Below are 16131 nucleotides of genomic sequence, written 5' to 3'. Positions count from 1 at the left end.
CACATACCCTGTTTCGTTCCACCAGTCACACACTCAGCACTTTACAGTCTCACACTTTCATACACAGGATGCAGCAACATCTAATGAACTACTTTAAGCTCAAACTCTTATATTCCTTTATTCCCTCTCATGACCTCAGACGACTGAGGTCATCACTCGAACACCTGATTTTATTGTTAAACACGAGTTAAAAATCAATAGCCATAAGCTAAAAATCAGCAAAAAATTAAAAATTAGTAGAAAATTAAAAATCAGTAAAAAATTTAATTCTAGTAGAAAATCAGTAGAAAATTTCATTCCCTCCTCATGGCCTCAGGTCCCTGAGGCCACCTTCACATACTCACATCCCGGACTCCCGGAGGGCCACAGCTGTCTCCGCCTCCTGGGGGTCCTTCTGAGGGATCATCATGTACTGGCCACCCGGAGGGAGTGGCCCCAACGTGTGTTCAATTGTCTTAAAAGTTAATGATCTGATACATGGAATACAGCAACATCCGCATAACACCATAATAGCAGCAAACACAGCGATATAAATCAGTACTGATGCAATCAAGCTTTTGTATTTGCCAAAGATGTTTAAGCAGTCAGAGTACCAACTGGTGTCCACACCTGAGTGTTCCTTCATTTTGTTACTTAGCGTGCGCAGACCCTCCAATGCCTTTATTGGTATATTTACTTGGGTAGTTGTATTAGGGGCCACTGTTACTCTCACCGAATTATTGTATGCCCAGCCTATTATCCAAGGCTGGTAGCCCTTTTTCTCCCACTCATTTTCTGACTTTACCTCTCTTCTCCTTCTAGGTTCCTGTGGGCGTACCAAGGGCCAGTCCTGGTACCGTGGTTGATAATTGTCCAATTTATCTAACAAATCAAGCCATTGTTGAGTCCAGGTGAAAATTGTCACCCAAGCATTCACCTGTGTCGGTTGTTCACACTTCAGATTTAGCAGTAGTTGTTGTGTCTGTGTCAGCGTCTTACCACCATCTTGCTCTGCTTCATACCATACCGTTCTATGACAGGAATGGTACACCATCACTCGTTCTCCTTTTGCTCCATCACTTCTGTCATCCTGCATCATATGTTCAAACCCCAACATAGTCCACACAAACACAAGCCAGCAAGCAAAATAGTCAATAAAGTTAAACATTTGCATCGTCATCGTCTTTGTTCAGACACTTTCGAGTCCGAGTCCGACTTTGATCCAATTCTCGCCATCTTCACATTCCCTCTCTGGACCTGCCCGTCCGGGCGGTCAACCTTTTTTGTCCTTTAGTTTCCAATTGGACGGTGTGTGAAATTCTAGCCAGAACCCTAAACGGTCCTTTCCAGCGAGGTTCAGTCCACATCCGGGAAAGCACCCGGAGGTAGACGTACGGAGTGATGTCCGACTCCGGTGATGCTGATGACGAATCTGCAACCGCCTTGTCTGTGACCTGCGCAGACACACTTGTGCGTCCATAATGTCCTCCAGTGTAACCTCGGGTGCCACTGGAAGATCCGGGGGTTCCCCATCCCAGACCACAGTCGTGGTTGCTAACATCATCTCGTCCTGAGGGGTGTACCCAGCCACTTCTTTCGCGAGAGCATCCGCCCTCTCATTACCTTTTGCCACCATGGTGTTGGCCTTTGAGTGTCCCGAGACCTTTACAATCGCCAATTCGTGGGGACCCTTAATTGCTTCATACAACTTCTACATCTAAAACCATTCTGCCCCCCAAGGTGACTACGGGGGCCATTACTGGCGCCGTCGGATACGGTGGCGGCGCAAACACATACTGTCGCGAGTCCGACAACTGTGGATAAATGCCTCTCAGACATTCCATCTTTTCTTCCACTTTTTCAATCACTTCATCCTCTTTCTTCACCTCATTCTCACTCTTTTCCTCTTTTATCGCCGCCAGCGCAGTAGCGGTAGTTGCCAATTGGTGAATGCCTCGTCTATCTTTCTCCAATTTCGTCACTTCCTTCTCAAGTTTATTACGCTGTCGCCATCCGACTTGGCTCTGATCCTCCTTCATATCTGGAATATCTGCCAACATTCTGTTTTCCTTTTTCTGTAACTGCCGCGCTAACTTTGCCATGTCCCATGTTCCGGGTTCTCCGCGAAACAATTCATCCTTCTTTAATTTCAGAAACAACTTCTGACTGCGTTCTTTTTCCTTCTTAATTTTCTTACTTTCTTTTCCACTAATCAACTGTGATTCCAGCTTAGCGTAATGACCATTAATCTCCAACCAGAGTTCAGTCCGTTCGTCTGAAGTTCTGGACCCGAGACCCCTTTCACATTTCCTCTCATTCGCCATCTTTAAATCCACCCGCGCGTGTCCCAACCACTTTTTACGCAGAATAATGTTAGTTTTCACACTCACATTCACACCGCTTCCACACTGATACGTAAATCCCAAATTTTAAACCGTATCGTTACCACGAATAGTTCCAAACTATTCTAGTAGGTAAATCCCAGATTTTATACCCTACTAATGTCCACACTATTACACTTTTACGCCGTTCCGCTCCTCCTTCCTCTTATAATTTAGCGTTGCCAATGTGCAGAATTTGAAAAGGAGTCTGCTTTCCTTGTTTCACTGTGGGCCCAAGAGGAAAGACGGTCGGACACGTGGCTCCTTTGTCAGGTCGTCACCTGGTGTGGACGTGGGTCCCTGACCGAGTCCCAGACTCTTGTGGTTTTTTTTCAAAGTCCCGGACTTCTTTTACCTCTCTTACATCACGTCGGGGTCACCATAAAGGGGAACAATGAGATCGGGGGAGTTCCCAGTAAGCGTCTGCTACATACCTAGAGTTCCCCTGTTAGTAACGCATGTGCATTAATCACAAGGAGACTTTTCACCAATGTCACACCGGATGACATTAACATACATGCTTGACTAAACCATCAATATATTTGTTGTTATCTTTCAAGGCCCTGGAAAGTGAAAATAAAATATCCTGTAAATTAGAAAATTTGAATGAATAATATTAAAATAAATACAAAGTATATACTCTAAAAGGAAGATCCAAAATTGTGAAATGAAACACCGCCTTCACGGTCACTGACACTCATTTTTCAGCTATCAATCTAACAAGTTGGTTTGTGAAACGTATGCTCAAATGTCCGCTAGCTAATTGGTTAGTCAGGTAGAGGCTACACAATGTGCTCCTCCGTTAAATAAACAGTTAGCTTTCCCCAGAGTTTCTCTATTTGTGCCCACACACAGTGACACCCAACGAGGTGCCGACGTGTGAGACGATCCCACTGCCAGTCTGCTGAACCCACTTGTTTGTTAGCTCGCTAGCTTGTTAGTTTGTGGCCTGCCGAACGTACTTCCTGATCAACTTTCCCTGAAGTGTCTTAGCAACACAGCCCAAGTCCCTGACGTGTGAGACTGTCCACTCACAGATCCAGCTAGCTCACTAGCTTGTTAGCTGTGGACAATTAAACGGACCCCGTGTCGGTCCGTGGGTCCATTTGAAACTCCTAGCTGTTTGCGGGTGTCCAGACCAGCAGTGGAGTGGTCTAATACATCATGGTCTGGCTCTGTGCACCACGCGTGGCGAAATGCTTAAGGGAAGTTTTCATTTTTCAGATTGTAGGCATAGCTTGACAGCTAACTGTATGCTTTAGTGGTAGAAATCAAACGAGTTATTATAAATTCACAATCGCCACGTATGGATTGACAGCACTCGGTATATTTATGTAAATTGGGGAAGGGCCAATTTATGCCTGAAATTCCAAGTGCCTATTTGACCTCGTTTTAGCAATCCCCCCATAATCCAGACAACTGAAATGGTTGAAAAAAAAAAAAGACCTTACCGCTATACCTCAACAATTCAGTCCTAAATTGTTCTCTGTCTTGATACGTTTTCAGAACTTATCTTCTCACGTTTCATGTATTTAGAAACCAAGAAATGGAAATGTGTTCACAGTGTCTTTAAGTGAAACTTCAGCAAGACTTGTGAAAGGCCCTTTTGTGCTCAGATGCACGCAAAACCTGAAAGTCACCACTTCCCACAAGTGTTTGGATGTCAACCTCACAACGTCGATAACAGATCTTCCAGTCCTCAAGCACTCACCATGCATTCCTCGAAGAGACAAAATTTCGGTGCTCCAACCTCTATTTCTCCCTTGTCGAATGAGCGCAAAATTACAAAACCTGGCCGACTATAAATTACACAAGTTATCTTACAAACAATTTTACGCCAGTAATGGAAGTCTGAACACAGTCAAAATAAAATACAAAGAACAACACATCACTGATCATCACCAAACCAACAGCATGCCGGTAACTATTAAAGAGTAGAACGTATTTGGGGTTTTAACAAGGTGGCAGTTGTGTGCTGGGTTCCGTTTACAATGTAAGTTCTGTCCTTCCTCGCCCGAGTGGTCGTTACGATGTCGTTGATCTCTAACGGGACGCTTGTGAAGCCCTTGGAGGCTCTACTGAGGTTAAAAGCTAAATAAATAGCCTGGACTTGATCTGAGATAGGATTGGATATTCCTGAACGCTGCGACACTCCCAGTGATAAGAGGGTGTGCATATAGTGCAACCCCATGATCTCAGTTGTTTATTTGTACCGACCCTACTGAGAAGGGTTATAGGTCACATTCATGATGAAGAAAGTTTTCCATCTTTTTTTTACATACTTTGGCATTTGAACAGGGGTGTGTGAACCTTCGGATATCCCCTCTGTAGATAGATCTGGAGCTGTGTGGCATTCCTCAGTTCTTCCAGTCATGGCGCCTGGCTGTGTCTGCCAGGCACCAGGCCGGATGTGGTTCCTCCCTTATACATCCTGCTGGCACCGAGAGGTGCCAAACTAACCATGATTAAAAGCATTCATGTGGTGACTCTTTTGTTTTGGGTTTGTTTTTTTATCCCTCTCTCTCCAATAAAACTGTAAACAAGTCGGTGGGCAAACCTCAACTTTTCCAACCACCGGTTAGTTGTCTTTGTGAGGAACTATTTTGGACAACATCTTTTACACTCAAAGCCTAGAGTTTTACTGTAAGTTGGATGTGTGCACTGTTTCATGTGTGGGAGGATCCAGGGAAGTATTTTTGTCACGGCCCACTCCTGACCGTCTCCCTCCCACACAGGACAGATGTGTCCTTTTGCTGGAGTTGTAAACAATCTCCACCTGCTATTCTATTCAGGGGTAGCAAGGGAGGACAACGGGATGAGAAAATGCACAGGAAAACATTTTTCTTTTTTTTTTTAAATTGTAGTGCATTAAAAAAATTACCAAAGATCCAGTTGGTCTTATTGCAACCCAACATTTAGTTCAACTGAGTGACTTGGGCCCTCAACACAATCAAATTCAAGTAGAACCTCTGAAAGTGGAACAATACCTGTCCAGGGTGCCGGTCAGGCTTCCAATTGGCTTGGAATTCTCCAATAGGAAATACTGTAATGAGGGCGTGAACAATTTGTGCCACTGTTAATACGACGTTCAATTAAATTCAGAAGGAGACGTGTATATTTATTTTTAAATCTCAGATTGGACTATTTCCCAGGTTTCTTAACATCTGTGCTATATTTTCATGAAAAATCCCAAAGAAAAAAATAATTGTAGACATACAGCAGCTGAAATAAGTATTCAACACGTTGCCATTTTTCTCAAATATATTTCCAGAGGTGAAATTGATGTGAAAATTTCAACAGATCTTGGGAACAACACAAGTAGTCCATACATGGAAAGAAAGAACAAATATGCTCAGAAATTATGTTGTGTGCAATAAATGTGAAACGACAAAGGAACAAGTAATGAACACGTCAAATGGTATTTATTGAATACTTTGCACAACAGCCTTTGTTTGCAATGACAGCTTCAAGATGCCTCCTGTATGGAGAAACTTGTCAAATGCTGCTGTGATTTTGGCTTCGCATAAGCTCTCTTCAAATCTCGAATGTTTGAAGGCTTCTTTTATGGACCTTGAGTTTCAGTTCTTTCCACTTCTATTTTCCATTTGATTCAAGTCAGGTGATTGGTTAGGCCATTATAGCAGTCTTTTCCCCCCTTTGAAACCAATTTAGTTTCCTTTCGGATTATTAACCTGCTGAAATGTCCACCCTGTTTTCATTTTTATCATCATTGTAGATGAGAGCAGAATTTTGTCAAGAATATCTCAGTATATTTTCCCATTCATAATTCATTCAAATGATGTGAAGTTTACCACTACTATTTGCTGTAAAGCAGCCCCACAACATCATGTTCCCACCTTTTTAGTTGAAGAAATTTTTTGCCTCATCCAGAGTTGAATCTGCTTTAGACAATGGCACAATACCTCAATTGAACTGTGGTCATCTGTAGACACTGCTAAATATAACTGTGTGTCATCTGGATAGCTATGATAGCCAAAATGAAAATTTTGAAGAATTTGATCCCTGGATAGCATATACAGGCTGAACAGGAGGGGTCCATGAACTGATCCTTGAGGGACCCCATAGGTCATTGCCATCTGTTGAGCTTGAGCACTCCCAATGGTTCCAAAGTAGCTCCACTGTACTAGGAAGTAAATTTTCTATGCGACTCGTGTTAAATAAAATATTATTCCTTTATTTGTTCCATTCTCACCTGTCATAAAAGTGTAAAAAGAAGTTAACCATCTTAATTAGTTAAACAAAAATAACTTAATCCTTCACTGGTGATGGGTCATGCAAAACAGGGAACTGAAGTTTGGGGCAATTTTGTATACAAGTACCTTCTCTTGAATTTGAGTAAATTTATATATTGTATGGGAATCGACTTTAGTGTAATTGTTTTTGATTCTTCATTGTAATTCTTCAGCCAAAGAAGGATGCAAGCAAAACAAGTGGGCATTTAAAACATACCCTCAATATGAGGCGGTCAAACCATTAATTACAAGCCTTCAGTGCAGAAAAGACTCACAATCCCAACAAAATTGGTAAAATAAAGAAATCTGACAATGGTATAAAATAATATTTGAAAAAAGTTACACAATTAAAAAAAACCAAACAAACATAAAATACACACAGTAATGAGTATTACAAAATATTTCAGTGAAGGCCTTTAAATAGTGTCGTCAAGTTCGATTTGTGCCTTTGTGGGCAGAAGATGGAAGCGAAAATGGCCCTCACAATGCAAACGTCGCACTTTCCACACGAAAAAGGTGTGAACAGAAGTGATGATGATGAGGATGTGCTTCGATGCACCCGCGTCAACACCTTTGTGTGGAAAGTCGCTTTGAGACACGAGATTTGCCATTGAGATTGGCTCACCTTGCCCAAATAAACCTTGTCTTTGTCAGCAGGGATTTTTCCATTCCTGTTGGGAGCTGATGCAGCCACTTTCTAAGTGAAGAATTTACGGCGGAGGTGAACACACAAGCAGACGAGGATCAGGGCTGCTATCAAAGTGCTCAGCGAGATGATGGCGATCTGGGCGGGACTCACTGTTGCACAAAAACACACCCAGTTTTACTTCTGAAAAATGAGCAGGTCAGGCACGAAGACAATCCCCCGCCAGAATTGTTCTTCCAAGCAAAGACCACGATGGCCAGTCGAGTTAGAGTTGTTTGGGGTGTGAAACACGCTGTTGTTGATATTGAGAAATTAAATTATAGTATAATGATGATCATGATCATTACGAACCTGCAAGTTATTTATTATTACAAGACCCATTTCCACCAATATGATGTGCAGTTAGCTACCTAGCTAAGCTAATGCATTGTCCCTGAATCCCACAGTTTATAGAAGAGCTCGGTGTCATTCTAAGACTTCCCAAGTGACGAGGTGATTTGATTTATTTTCTTAGTTTTAACGGTGCATCTTTTATGAGCCATGAGTTTGAAATAAACAATTGAACTGACTAGCTAAAAGGAGTCACGCAAGCAATAACTAAACCAATTTGAAAGGAGGACTCTGAAAATCTCACCGCTTGGGTTGTGGAGGGCCACATAGAGAGGTTCTTCCAGTCCCTGATGGCGTACGACACACCGGATCGAGTTCTCGGTGAACGTGGCCGACATGACGAGTAGCGTGCTTGTCACTGTTGTTATGCCGTCACTGTCTGAGTGGCGGGAAACAAGCGACGTGTTGAGACTTTGGTCGTCTCCGCCGATCGTCCAAGTGATCTGCGCCGCGGGGCGTGATCGTGCGGTGCAGTTGGCCTCAGTAAGACCTGAAGACGACGTCAGATGGGCCACCGTCACCTCGGGTAGAACTGGAGGATACAATGAGGAACTGCTTGAGAAACAGCAATTTGTCAACATATATTGTTCACCGCCAGATCACTGGGACAGATGAAATTTTAACCCTGCTGAATGCTCGGTTGTTGACACGTATGGACGTTTTTAATCCTATCTAAACCTTAACACAGAGGTTCTCAAACTTTTGTGGTCAAGGGACCTCTTGTAGGGGAGAAAGACAAATACTAGTGAGCTGCTTAATAGAAAGGAACTGAACCAAACTCAATTGAATTTAATTCAGTATTTAGCCATCGTCAGTAGTTGACGTGCTCTGCTTCCACTAACAACATGGCTGCAAACAAATTTGAAAAAGCCGCGTCAATTTTGCAATCTTACCGATGTTTCCGACCCACGTAGCCACAATTTTAGGAGAAAAGCGAATGGGGACTTTTTAATCCCCGCTGAGAAACAGGCAACATATGAGCAGAATTTTTCCACCTTGTTTTGCAATCACAAATTCAGTCGTCCAAAGACATCGTGCACATTTCTACCTTACAAAAGCAGTGATTGCGCACCGATGGAAACTTTTCACCCGAGCTTTGTGCTTCTGAGCCCCAAATTTTGGGCTCACATCCCAGTTTTTAATTGGCTAAGATAGTATTTATTTATTTTCATTATAAAACTACATTTTTTCATCATATGAGTTTGTTTCCCTCCAAAACAATCGCCTGTTACCTTTTACCTCCCCAACCCTCCTCCACACACATACCTCACAATATTTTCTTGGAAGCTGTGGCATGACTAAGAACAGATTGTGATTTATTTATCCACTTGTTTCCCCTTCCTGAGTGATAAAAGCGCTGCTTGAGCATGAACTTCCCTTTTCAAAGTTCTGCCTGCCCACTTACGTCTCGTTCAGTAGAGCAGAGGCCAAAAGGACGTTAAAACAGATAAGAAGCAAAAATAAAAGATTTTCGTTCTGCCAAGAAGTCGTTCCACTTGCTCCACAGTGCTCGGACCCCGACTCGCAAGTTGTTCTCATGCCACCGTCCAAATGAGTTTTCAGCTAGAATCACGGAAGGTCAGCTGCCTTTCATCATAGGCATATCGTATAAATATACAGTGAAGAAAATAAGTATTTGAACACCCTGCTATATTGCAAGTTCTCCCACTTAGAAATCACGGAGGGGTCTGAAATTTTCATCGTAGGTGCATGTCCACTGTGAGAGGGATCATTTAAAAAGAAAAATCCAGAAATCACAATGTATGATTTATTTAACGATTTATTTGTGTGATACAGCTACAAATAAGTATTTGAACACTTGAACACACTCAGCTAGAATTCTGACCCTCAAAGACCTGTTAGTCCTCCTTTAAAAGTCCACCTCCACTCCATGTATTATCCTGAATCAGATGCACCTGTGTGAGGTCGTTAGCTGCATAAAGACACCTGTCCACCCCATACAATCAGTAAGACTCAAACTTGTAACATGGCCAAGACCAAAGAGCTGTCCAAAGACACCAGAGACAAAATTGTACAACTCCACAAGGCTGGAAAGGGCTACGGAGAAATTGCCAAGCAGCTTCGTGAAAAAAAGGTCCACTGTTGGAGGAATCATTAGAAAATGCAAGAAGCTAAATATGACGGACAATCTCAATCGGAGTGGAGCCCCATGCAAGATATCATCTCGTGGGGTCTCAATGATCCTTAGAAAGGTGAGGAATCAGCCCAGGACTACACGACAGGACTTCGTTAATGACCTGGCGTCTTAAGTTTGCCAATGACCATTTGGATGATACAGAGGAGTCATGGGAGAAAGTTTTGAGGTCAGATGAGACCAAAATGGAACTTTTTGGTCATAATTGCAGTAACCATGTTTGGAGGAGGACGAATGATGAGTTCCGTCCCAAGAACACCATCCCTACTGTGAAGCATGAGGGTGGTAGCATCATGCTTTGGGGGTGTTTTTCTGCACATGGGATAGGACGACTGCACTGGATTGAGGAGAGGAAGACGGCGGCCATGTATTGTGAGATTTCGGGGAACAACCTCTTTCCCTCACTAAGAGCATGGAAGATGGGTTGCGGCTGGGTCTTTCAACATGACAATGACCCGAAGCACAAAGCCAGGAAAACCAAGGAATGGCTCCGTAAGAAGCATATCATGGTTTTGGCGTGGCCTGGCCAGTCTCCAGACCTCGACCCAATAGAAAATCTTTGGAGGGAACTGAAACTCCGTGTTTCTTAGCGACAGCCCAGAAAACTGTCCGATCTAGAGAAGATCTGTGTGGAGGAGTGTAATTGCAAACATAGGCTACTATACCGAATATAAACATTGGTTTTCTCAGGCATTTAAATACTTATTTGAAGCTGTATCACACAGATAAATCGGTAAAAAAAAAAAAATCATACATTGTGATTTTTGGATTTTTCTTTTTAGATTATCTCTCCCACAGTGGACATGCACCTATGATGAAAATTTCAGACCCCCTCCATGATTCCCAAGTGGAAAATGTGAACATGCAATATAGCAGGGTCTTCAAATACTTATTTTCTTCACTGTAAATACAGTGTAAATATTTCCAAGTTACAGCAAACACTGGCTGTGAGCGAGATGCGTGAGGGGATGGGAAAGCCCACCGCGATCAGGCTTCTGAGAGTGGCTTTGTGTATCAGATTTGAGTTGAAAGTCACTATTTTATCTATCTTTACTTGACGTCTCCATGAAATGATGACATCAAAGGGTCAAGGTCTCCTTTCTCCAAACATTTGCCCCTCCTCGCATCGCCGTTGTTCTCCTCGACAGAATCTCTGAAGGGACGAGCTAATGTGGAATGAGGGGCCCGAGGAGGATGTAAACAGAGAAATGAGATTCAGCCATTGACAAACATTACGGACACAAATTTAGCGATGTTTGGCACATTTTCAGAATTGACCTCAAATGCACTCAACCCTTTACAGGTGAACTTGATTTGAGGTTTTGTCGACTGCACATTCAAATGTCCAACTGTTTAACGAGCTGAAGGGCAAAACACGCACTAGGGGTTTGACGGGTGACTCGGGCAACCAATGTCCCAGTCCAGTTGGCGTTGTTGTCTTAAAACGGTCCTTTCGGTCACGTCGTTCACATTTTGACATCGGGCCTAAGACGATGGCAAACAATCGACTGTACCTCGCCATCGTGACACTTCCGACATGTTCTCAGAGGGAAGTGGGCACCGAGTTTGGATGTCACCAGCACATCGCGGCGGACTGGAAGAGTCACAGAAAGGCACGGAAATGGACATCCTTGCAAATGTTCAGCTGGCAGTAGAGTAATTTGATTTCGCATTGATATCATTGTTCATTCTGCTAAAGTTGTAAATCACTTCAAGATCTGTGGCCAGCATTCCCCTGATTGAGTATGAAAGACTGCGTGCAATTGAGCACTTTAACCTAAACTCACCAAAAACAGAGAGGCAAGCGGTGGCGCTTCTGGTGCCGTCGGGGAAAGTGTGGAATTCGCAGGTGTAGCACGCCTCATCTTGTACGCTGACCGACTGGAAAGACAGCCGGGTGCGGCCGAGACTTCGGCTTAGGATCAGGCGACCCCGCAGCGTCTCTTCCACGTCGTAGTGACCCTGGGAGTAGGAGGCCACCGTGACGCCGCCCTCTTCCGCAGTCTTCTTCCACAGAACCTGGAGCACCCGCTCGGGCAGGCTGTACCAGCAGGACAGGGCGGCCGGCTGGCCACTTTGGGCTTCCTTGTCGCCGTCTTGATGGGCACTGACTGAAAAGGGAAAAAAACAAATTTGGGGCTGTTACTACCGCACATATCTGCCGCGGCGCAAATGTGCAGTAAAAAGCCGACGTCACAGCGAAGTTGCCTCGGGAGCCGCTTTCACGAGGAGGAGGCTGGGGGTCAAACTGTGCACACTCACTGGGAGCGAGGTCGCGGAGTGGGTGGGCCGCCGTACCAATAGTGGGGGGGTGTTGATTCAGACACAAGTTTCAGTCTTGTTCATGTTCGGAGAATTTGGGAGCAGCAAATGCAACAAAGCCTATTTTTGTCGAGATGGCACAAAGCGTGCAGTGAAGGCCAACCCGCAAGTCATTGCTCAAGAATGGAGAGTGAGACGATAGGTGGGAAAAAGACAATGATGATGATGATATAAAAAGGACTGGGAAATATACAAGCATTGATTCAATTCTTGTAGTTAAGTAAAAAGAAGTTTAGAGTTTGAAATATACTCAAGCTGTAGTTATGACATTCAGTTCATTGCTTGATGCAAACCTTCCTGACGTTTTGGGACTGGCAGTGGTTTGGCATTGGGAATTGAACTCGCACAGTCTGCAAAGAAGTAACCGGCATGTTACGAACTACTTTATAACTAGTACTGCACTGTACAAAATTATCAATTCAAAGTCCTTTTTCAATATATACAAAACATTTTAATAACTTGACACAACTGGGGAAAAATAATTTTTTACACCCTCTTATTGATTTAAATGAGCGCTTACGGAGGGGGGGGGATCACAACACGAGGCACGTTCTTCTTTAAAAGCTAGCTAGCCTTTGGTTGACTTGCCGTTAAACAGCTGTGAGTCGCTTTGTTAACATTGTTAACAAAAAAAAAGTGAACTCCATAGCAAAGTTGCCAGACTCATATTTTAATGTTTTTGGAGAATATAGAAAAGCCATAAAGTCAACAAACATCAAAAATCAAGTTGCTGTCAAAAAAAAAAAAAAGTTTCATTAACCTGCTGCACAGCGACATACTTAGTTCTAAAATGTTTGGATGTCATCTTTCAAATGTAGAGAATTTTCATTACATTTAAGCATTACTTCTTTCATGTCCTGCGACAGCCAACCCATGTACACAAGCGGTCCCCAAACCACAGTTTTAGACTCACCGACCTACAGACGAAAATCTGCACAGAGTTTGCAGGCATATTTGTCTTGTTTATTTGATAACGTGAAAGTAACTTAATAAGGACTGGAAATTATGTTTTTAGGCTAATAAAATGCTGAATTAGCCAATGATAACAGCCGGGAAAAAAAGACACCTTACTTTCTTTCTGATTAGATGGAGAATATTTGGTGATTTTCGGTTGGCACAAAATAAAACGCATCTGCCACAAATTATTCCCTGGGTAAGAAAATGGCAAACATTTCTCTTAAATCAGGCCATGGATGGGGAATATCTTGCAACTTTTGAAACTGTTGATGAAGCTCTCAAACTCTGTCAACTTTCTTTAGTTGAAAAGACTGAACTCACCGGTCACACTGACGCAGGTGCTGCCTTCTTGCGAGCCCACGGGAAAGACGTCGAAGATGCAGCGGTAGCAGCCCTCGTCCCGGGGGCCCGCCTCGTTGATGGCGATGTGGCTGGAGTCCTGGCTCCAGGAGGCCAGCCGCACGTTGGGCGCTCGGTGGCTGACGCGAATCGGCGTTGTGTGCTGGTACGCCAACAGCAGCTCGCTGCGTTGGTTCAGCCAGCGCACTTGATGGACGCTGTTGCCCGTTGCCGTGGTAACATTGCAGCCCAAGAGGACGGGCTGCCCCGCCTCGACACTCACGCTGGCAGAAGATGCCACCTCACCTGCGAGAACACCATGTCAGCTAACATCGGTGTCGATCTCATCCTCATGGATCAGCCCGAAAACCTAATTTTCCTGTTGAGGATTTGAGACAGTAAAATGAAAACAATGACACACTAACAGCAATTTGGCTTTGAATCTGGGTTCTCCCAGGTGCTTGCATGTTTTTTTTGTGTTTAAGAAACAGGCGTACGTAATGTTCAGTATTCAGTATTTAAAAGACACAAAATTGTGTTTTGGTGTGAACGTGTCAGTGGTTATTTTTTATTGTTCTCTGCCATTGGCTGGCAGCTGCCATGCCGTAGCCACCAGCTACCACCAAAGTCACCTGCGAAAGGGCACAAGTCCAAATTGGTGTGGTCCAAGACCTGCTCTTGAGGGGGCAAGCTGCTTTCATTTTGTGCTCCAAAGCCAACAGCTAGGCCATATCCACAATAAGGGTTAAAAATATAATAAAATGAAGACAGTAACAAGACACACTATATGTTAGAGGGAAAGCAGACTCGCAGTGACATAACTTCATGCCTAGGCCATTCTTTATTTATGTATTTATTTATTTACATTTCCTTTTTTTTTTACGATAAGTGGTAGTTACACTATATTGAAATTTGGCTGACCATGAGGAATGTTAAAATGTTACATTAAAATGCACTTAATATGTTTTAGTGATTGCAACAGTTGGCAAAAGATGTGCATTTTTTTTATGAGGAAAAAATGCCATACGTTTTAAATACGATCATGGGTGTGCAGTATAACATTTTTTTCCAGTTCAAACGTGTGGCGAATTTTGCCTCCTATGAGCAATTTGCATGATGTCTCGACATCACAGATTGCGCATGACGTTACATAAGAATTGGCAGGGGTTTCCATCGACAGCCTAAAATTCATCTTTCATTCATTTTCTTTATTTACCTTGTGTGGTGGATGGTCCTCCAACCCAGAGTAGGAGGACCAGACGCAGGGGAAGTCCAGACATGTCCAACTGCAGCAAAACCACCAACTTCAAAAACGACAAGAGCAATAAAAAAAACATACACTGATGGCTCCAAACCAACGTCTGGCCTCTTTTCATTTGGCTGAACAAGGAATGCTAATTTAGATTTTTCTCAAGTTTTGTTTATACAGTTTTACAATGCATAGTACATAGTGCCATTACTTTTAGTGGCCCTAGTAATATTCTGTATCCAATAACAGTAGTGATTTCTCATTTGTAATGTCAACCCAGTCCACTCTTGACTCCGAACGTTTTTTAGATTTAAACATGTATGGCTGACAATGGGCAAGTTTCCAATTCCGCCATCTTGTGTGTAAAAGAGGCCAGAGAACACAGGTGATGGGTGAAGCGTGAAGGTTTTTTTCTATCGTTGATTTGGTCCAAGGGTGGTGGTGACGTCATTGGAAGCCTAGCCATTGGATGTGTTACACTTTAAAGAATGGAGTCACCCACTTTGTTCAACATATTAAAGTTGTGTTTATTTTATTTCTGCAAACAGCACAGAATACACGTTTAGCTCACAGCACATAAACAGCATCCACTAACAGTTCAAACAAATTTTATATATTAAGACTGAATACTGTACATTGATGGACATTTACGTATTAGAGATTAGTATTATTAATACAGTACATTCTGAAGTGCATCGTTGATTAAAGCAAAATGTTAAGCAGAAAAATGGCGATAGTAACGGTTGCAGATGAAACTCACCCGCGGGCAGACGGCTGCGTTCAGTGACTCTTGGTGAGTGCGAGGCGTGTGGAATTTCGCTGGGGAAGCGAGAGGGGAGCGAACAGGACATGACAGCTTCCGACAAGCAGAGAGCAACAAGTGATGGAGGACAAGTTGCATTTGCTTGGTCGAGGACTCGCTCTCAAAAGCAGGAAACTACGATCTCTAGCGGCCATTTGGTCTCATTGCAGTCATTCAGCCTCACCTGCTCAATCGTGCTTCTAACGATTCAAACTCAAATCAGATGGGATCACCATGTTTTATGACTCACAGGTTTACAATTACAACATAAATAAGATCTTGCGTTGAATTCGCACAATTATTAATCACTTATCCATCAACAACATAATTTAAAAAGGAGGGAATGGAAATTACCGTATTGTGGTGTTTACATAATTCACCCGCGGGACAACGAGTTGGGGTGCGGGGTTCCGCACGGACTGTTTTTGTTGTTGCGCTTCCGGAGGAAAGGTTAACAGAGTTCCCGCCGTTATGCGAGTAGTTTGGTGATGTCGAACAATAAAGCAAGTTCTGTTCCTCCGCCTCCGACTCCTTTTCTCCGGCGCTACAGTATAATAAATAAACATACATGAACAGTACACAGAGAGTGCTTGCAAGAGGCGCTAAAGTGCACAAAAAATAAATATATGCAATTTCAATAGAAAAGACCCATACAGAT

The 16131-nt window shown here is 43.2% G+C and overlaps 1 protein-coding gene across 1 annotated transcript; it reads right to left on the bottom strand.

Annotated features, from left to right (window-relative positions):
* Positions 1–5607: 5607 nt before the first annotated feature.
* LOC133504830 (OX-2 membrane glycoprotein-like) lies at positions 5608–15833 on the bottom strand. The gene is made up of 6 exons (XM_061827476.1): positions 15432–15833; positions 14639–14726; positions 13405–13728; positions 11592–11915; positions 7894–8181; positions 5608–7411 (listed from the first exon to the last, which is right to left on the bottom strand). The coding sequence occupies exons 1-6, from the start codon at positions 15570–15572 to the stop codon at positions 7311–7313; spliced, it is 1266 nt and encodes a 421-aa protein (XP_061683460.1). The 5' UTR covers positions 15573–15833; the 3' UTR covers positions 5608–7310.
* Between the last annotated feature and the right edge of the window lie 298 nt (positions 15834–16131).

This window comes from Syngnathoides biaculeatus, chromosome 2 (assembly GCF_019802595.1).
Source record: "Syngnathoides biaculeatus isolate LvHL_M chromosome 2, ASM1980259v1, whole genome shotgun sequence".
Classification (NCBI taxonomy): domain Eukaryota; kingdom Metazoa; phylum Chordata; class Actinopteri; order Syngnathiformes; family Syngnathidae; genus Syngnathoides; species Syngnathoides biaculeatus.
This window is presented reverse-complemented; position numbering and strand designations above follow the sequence as displayed.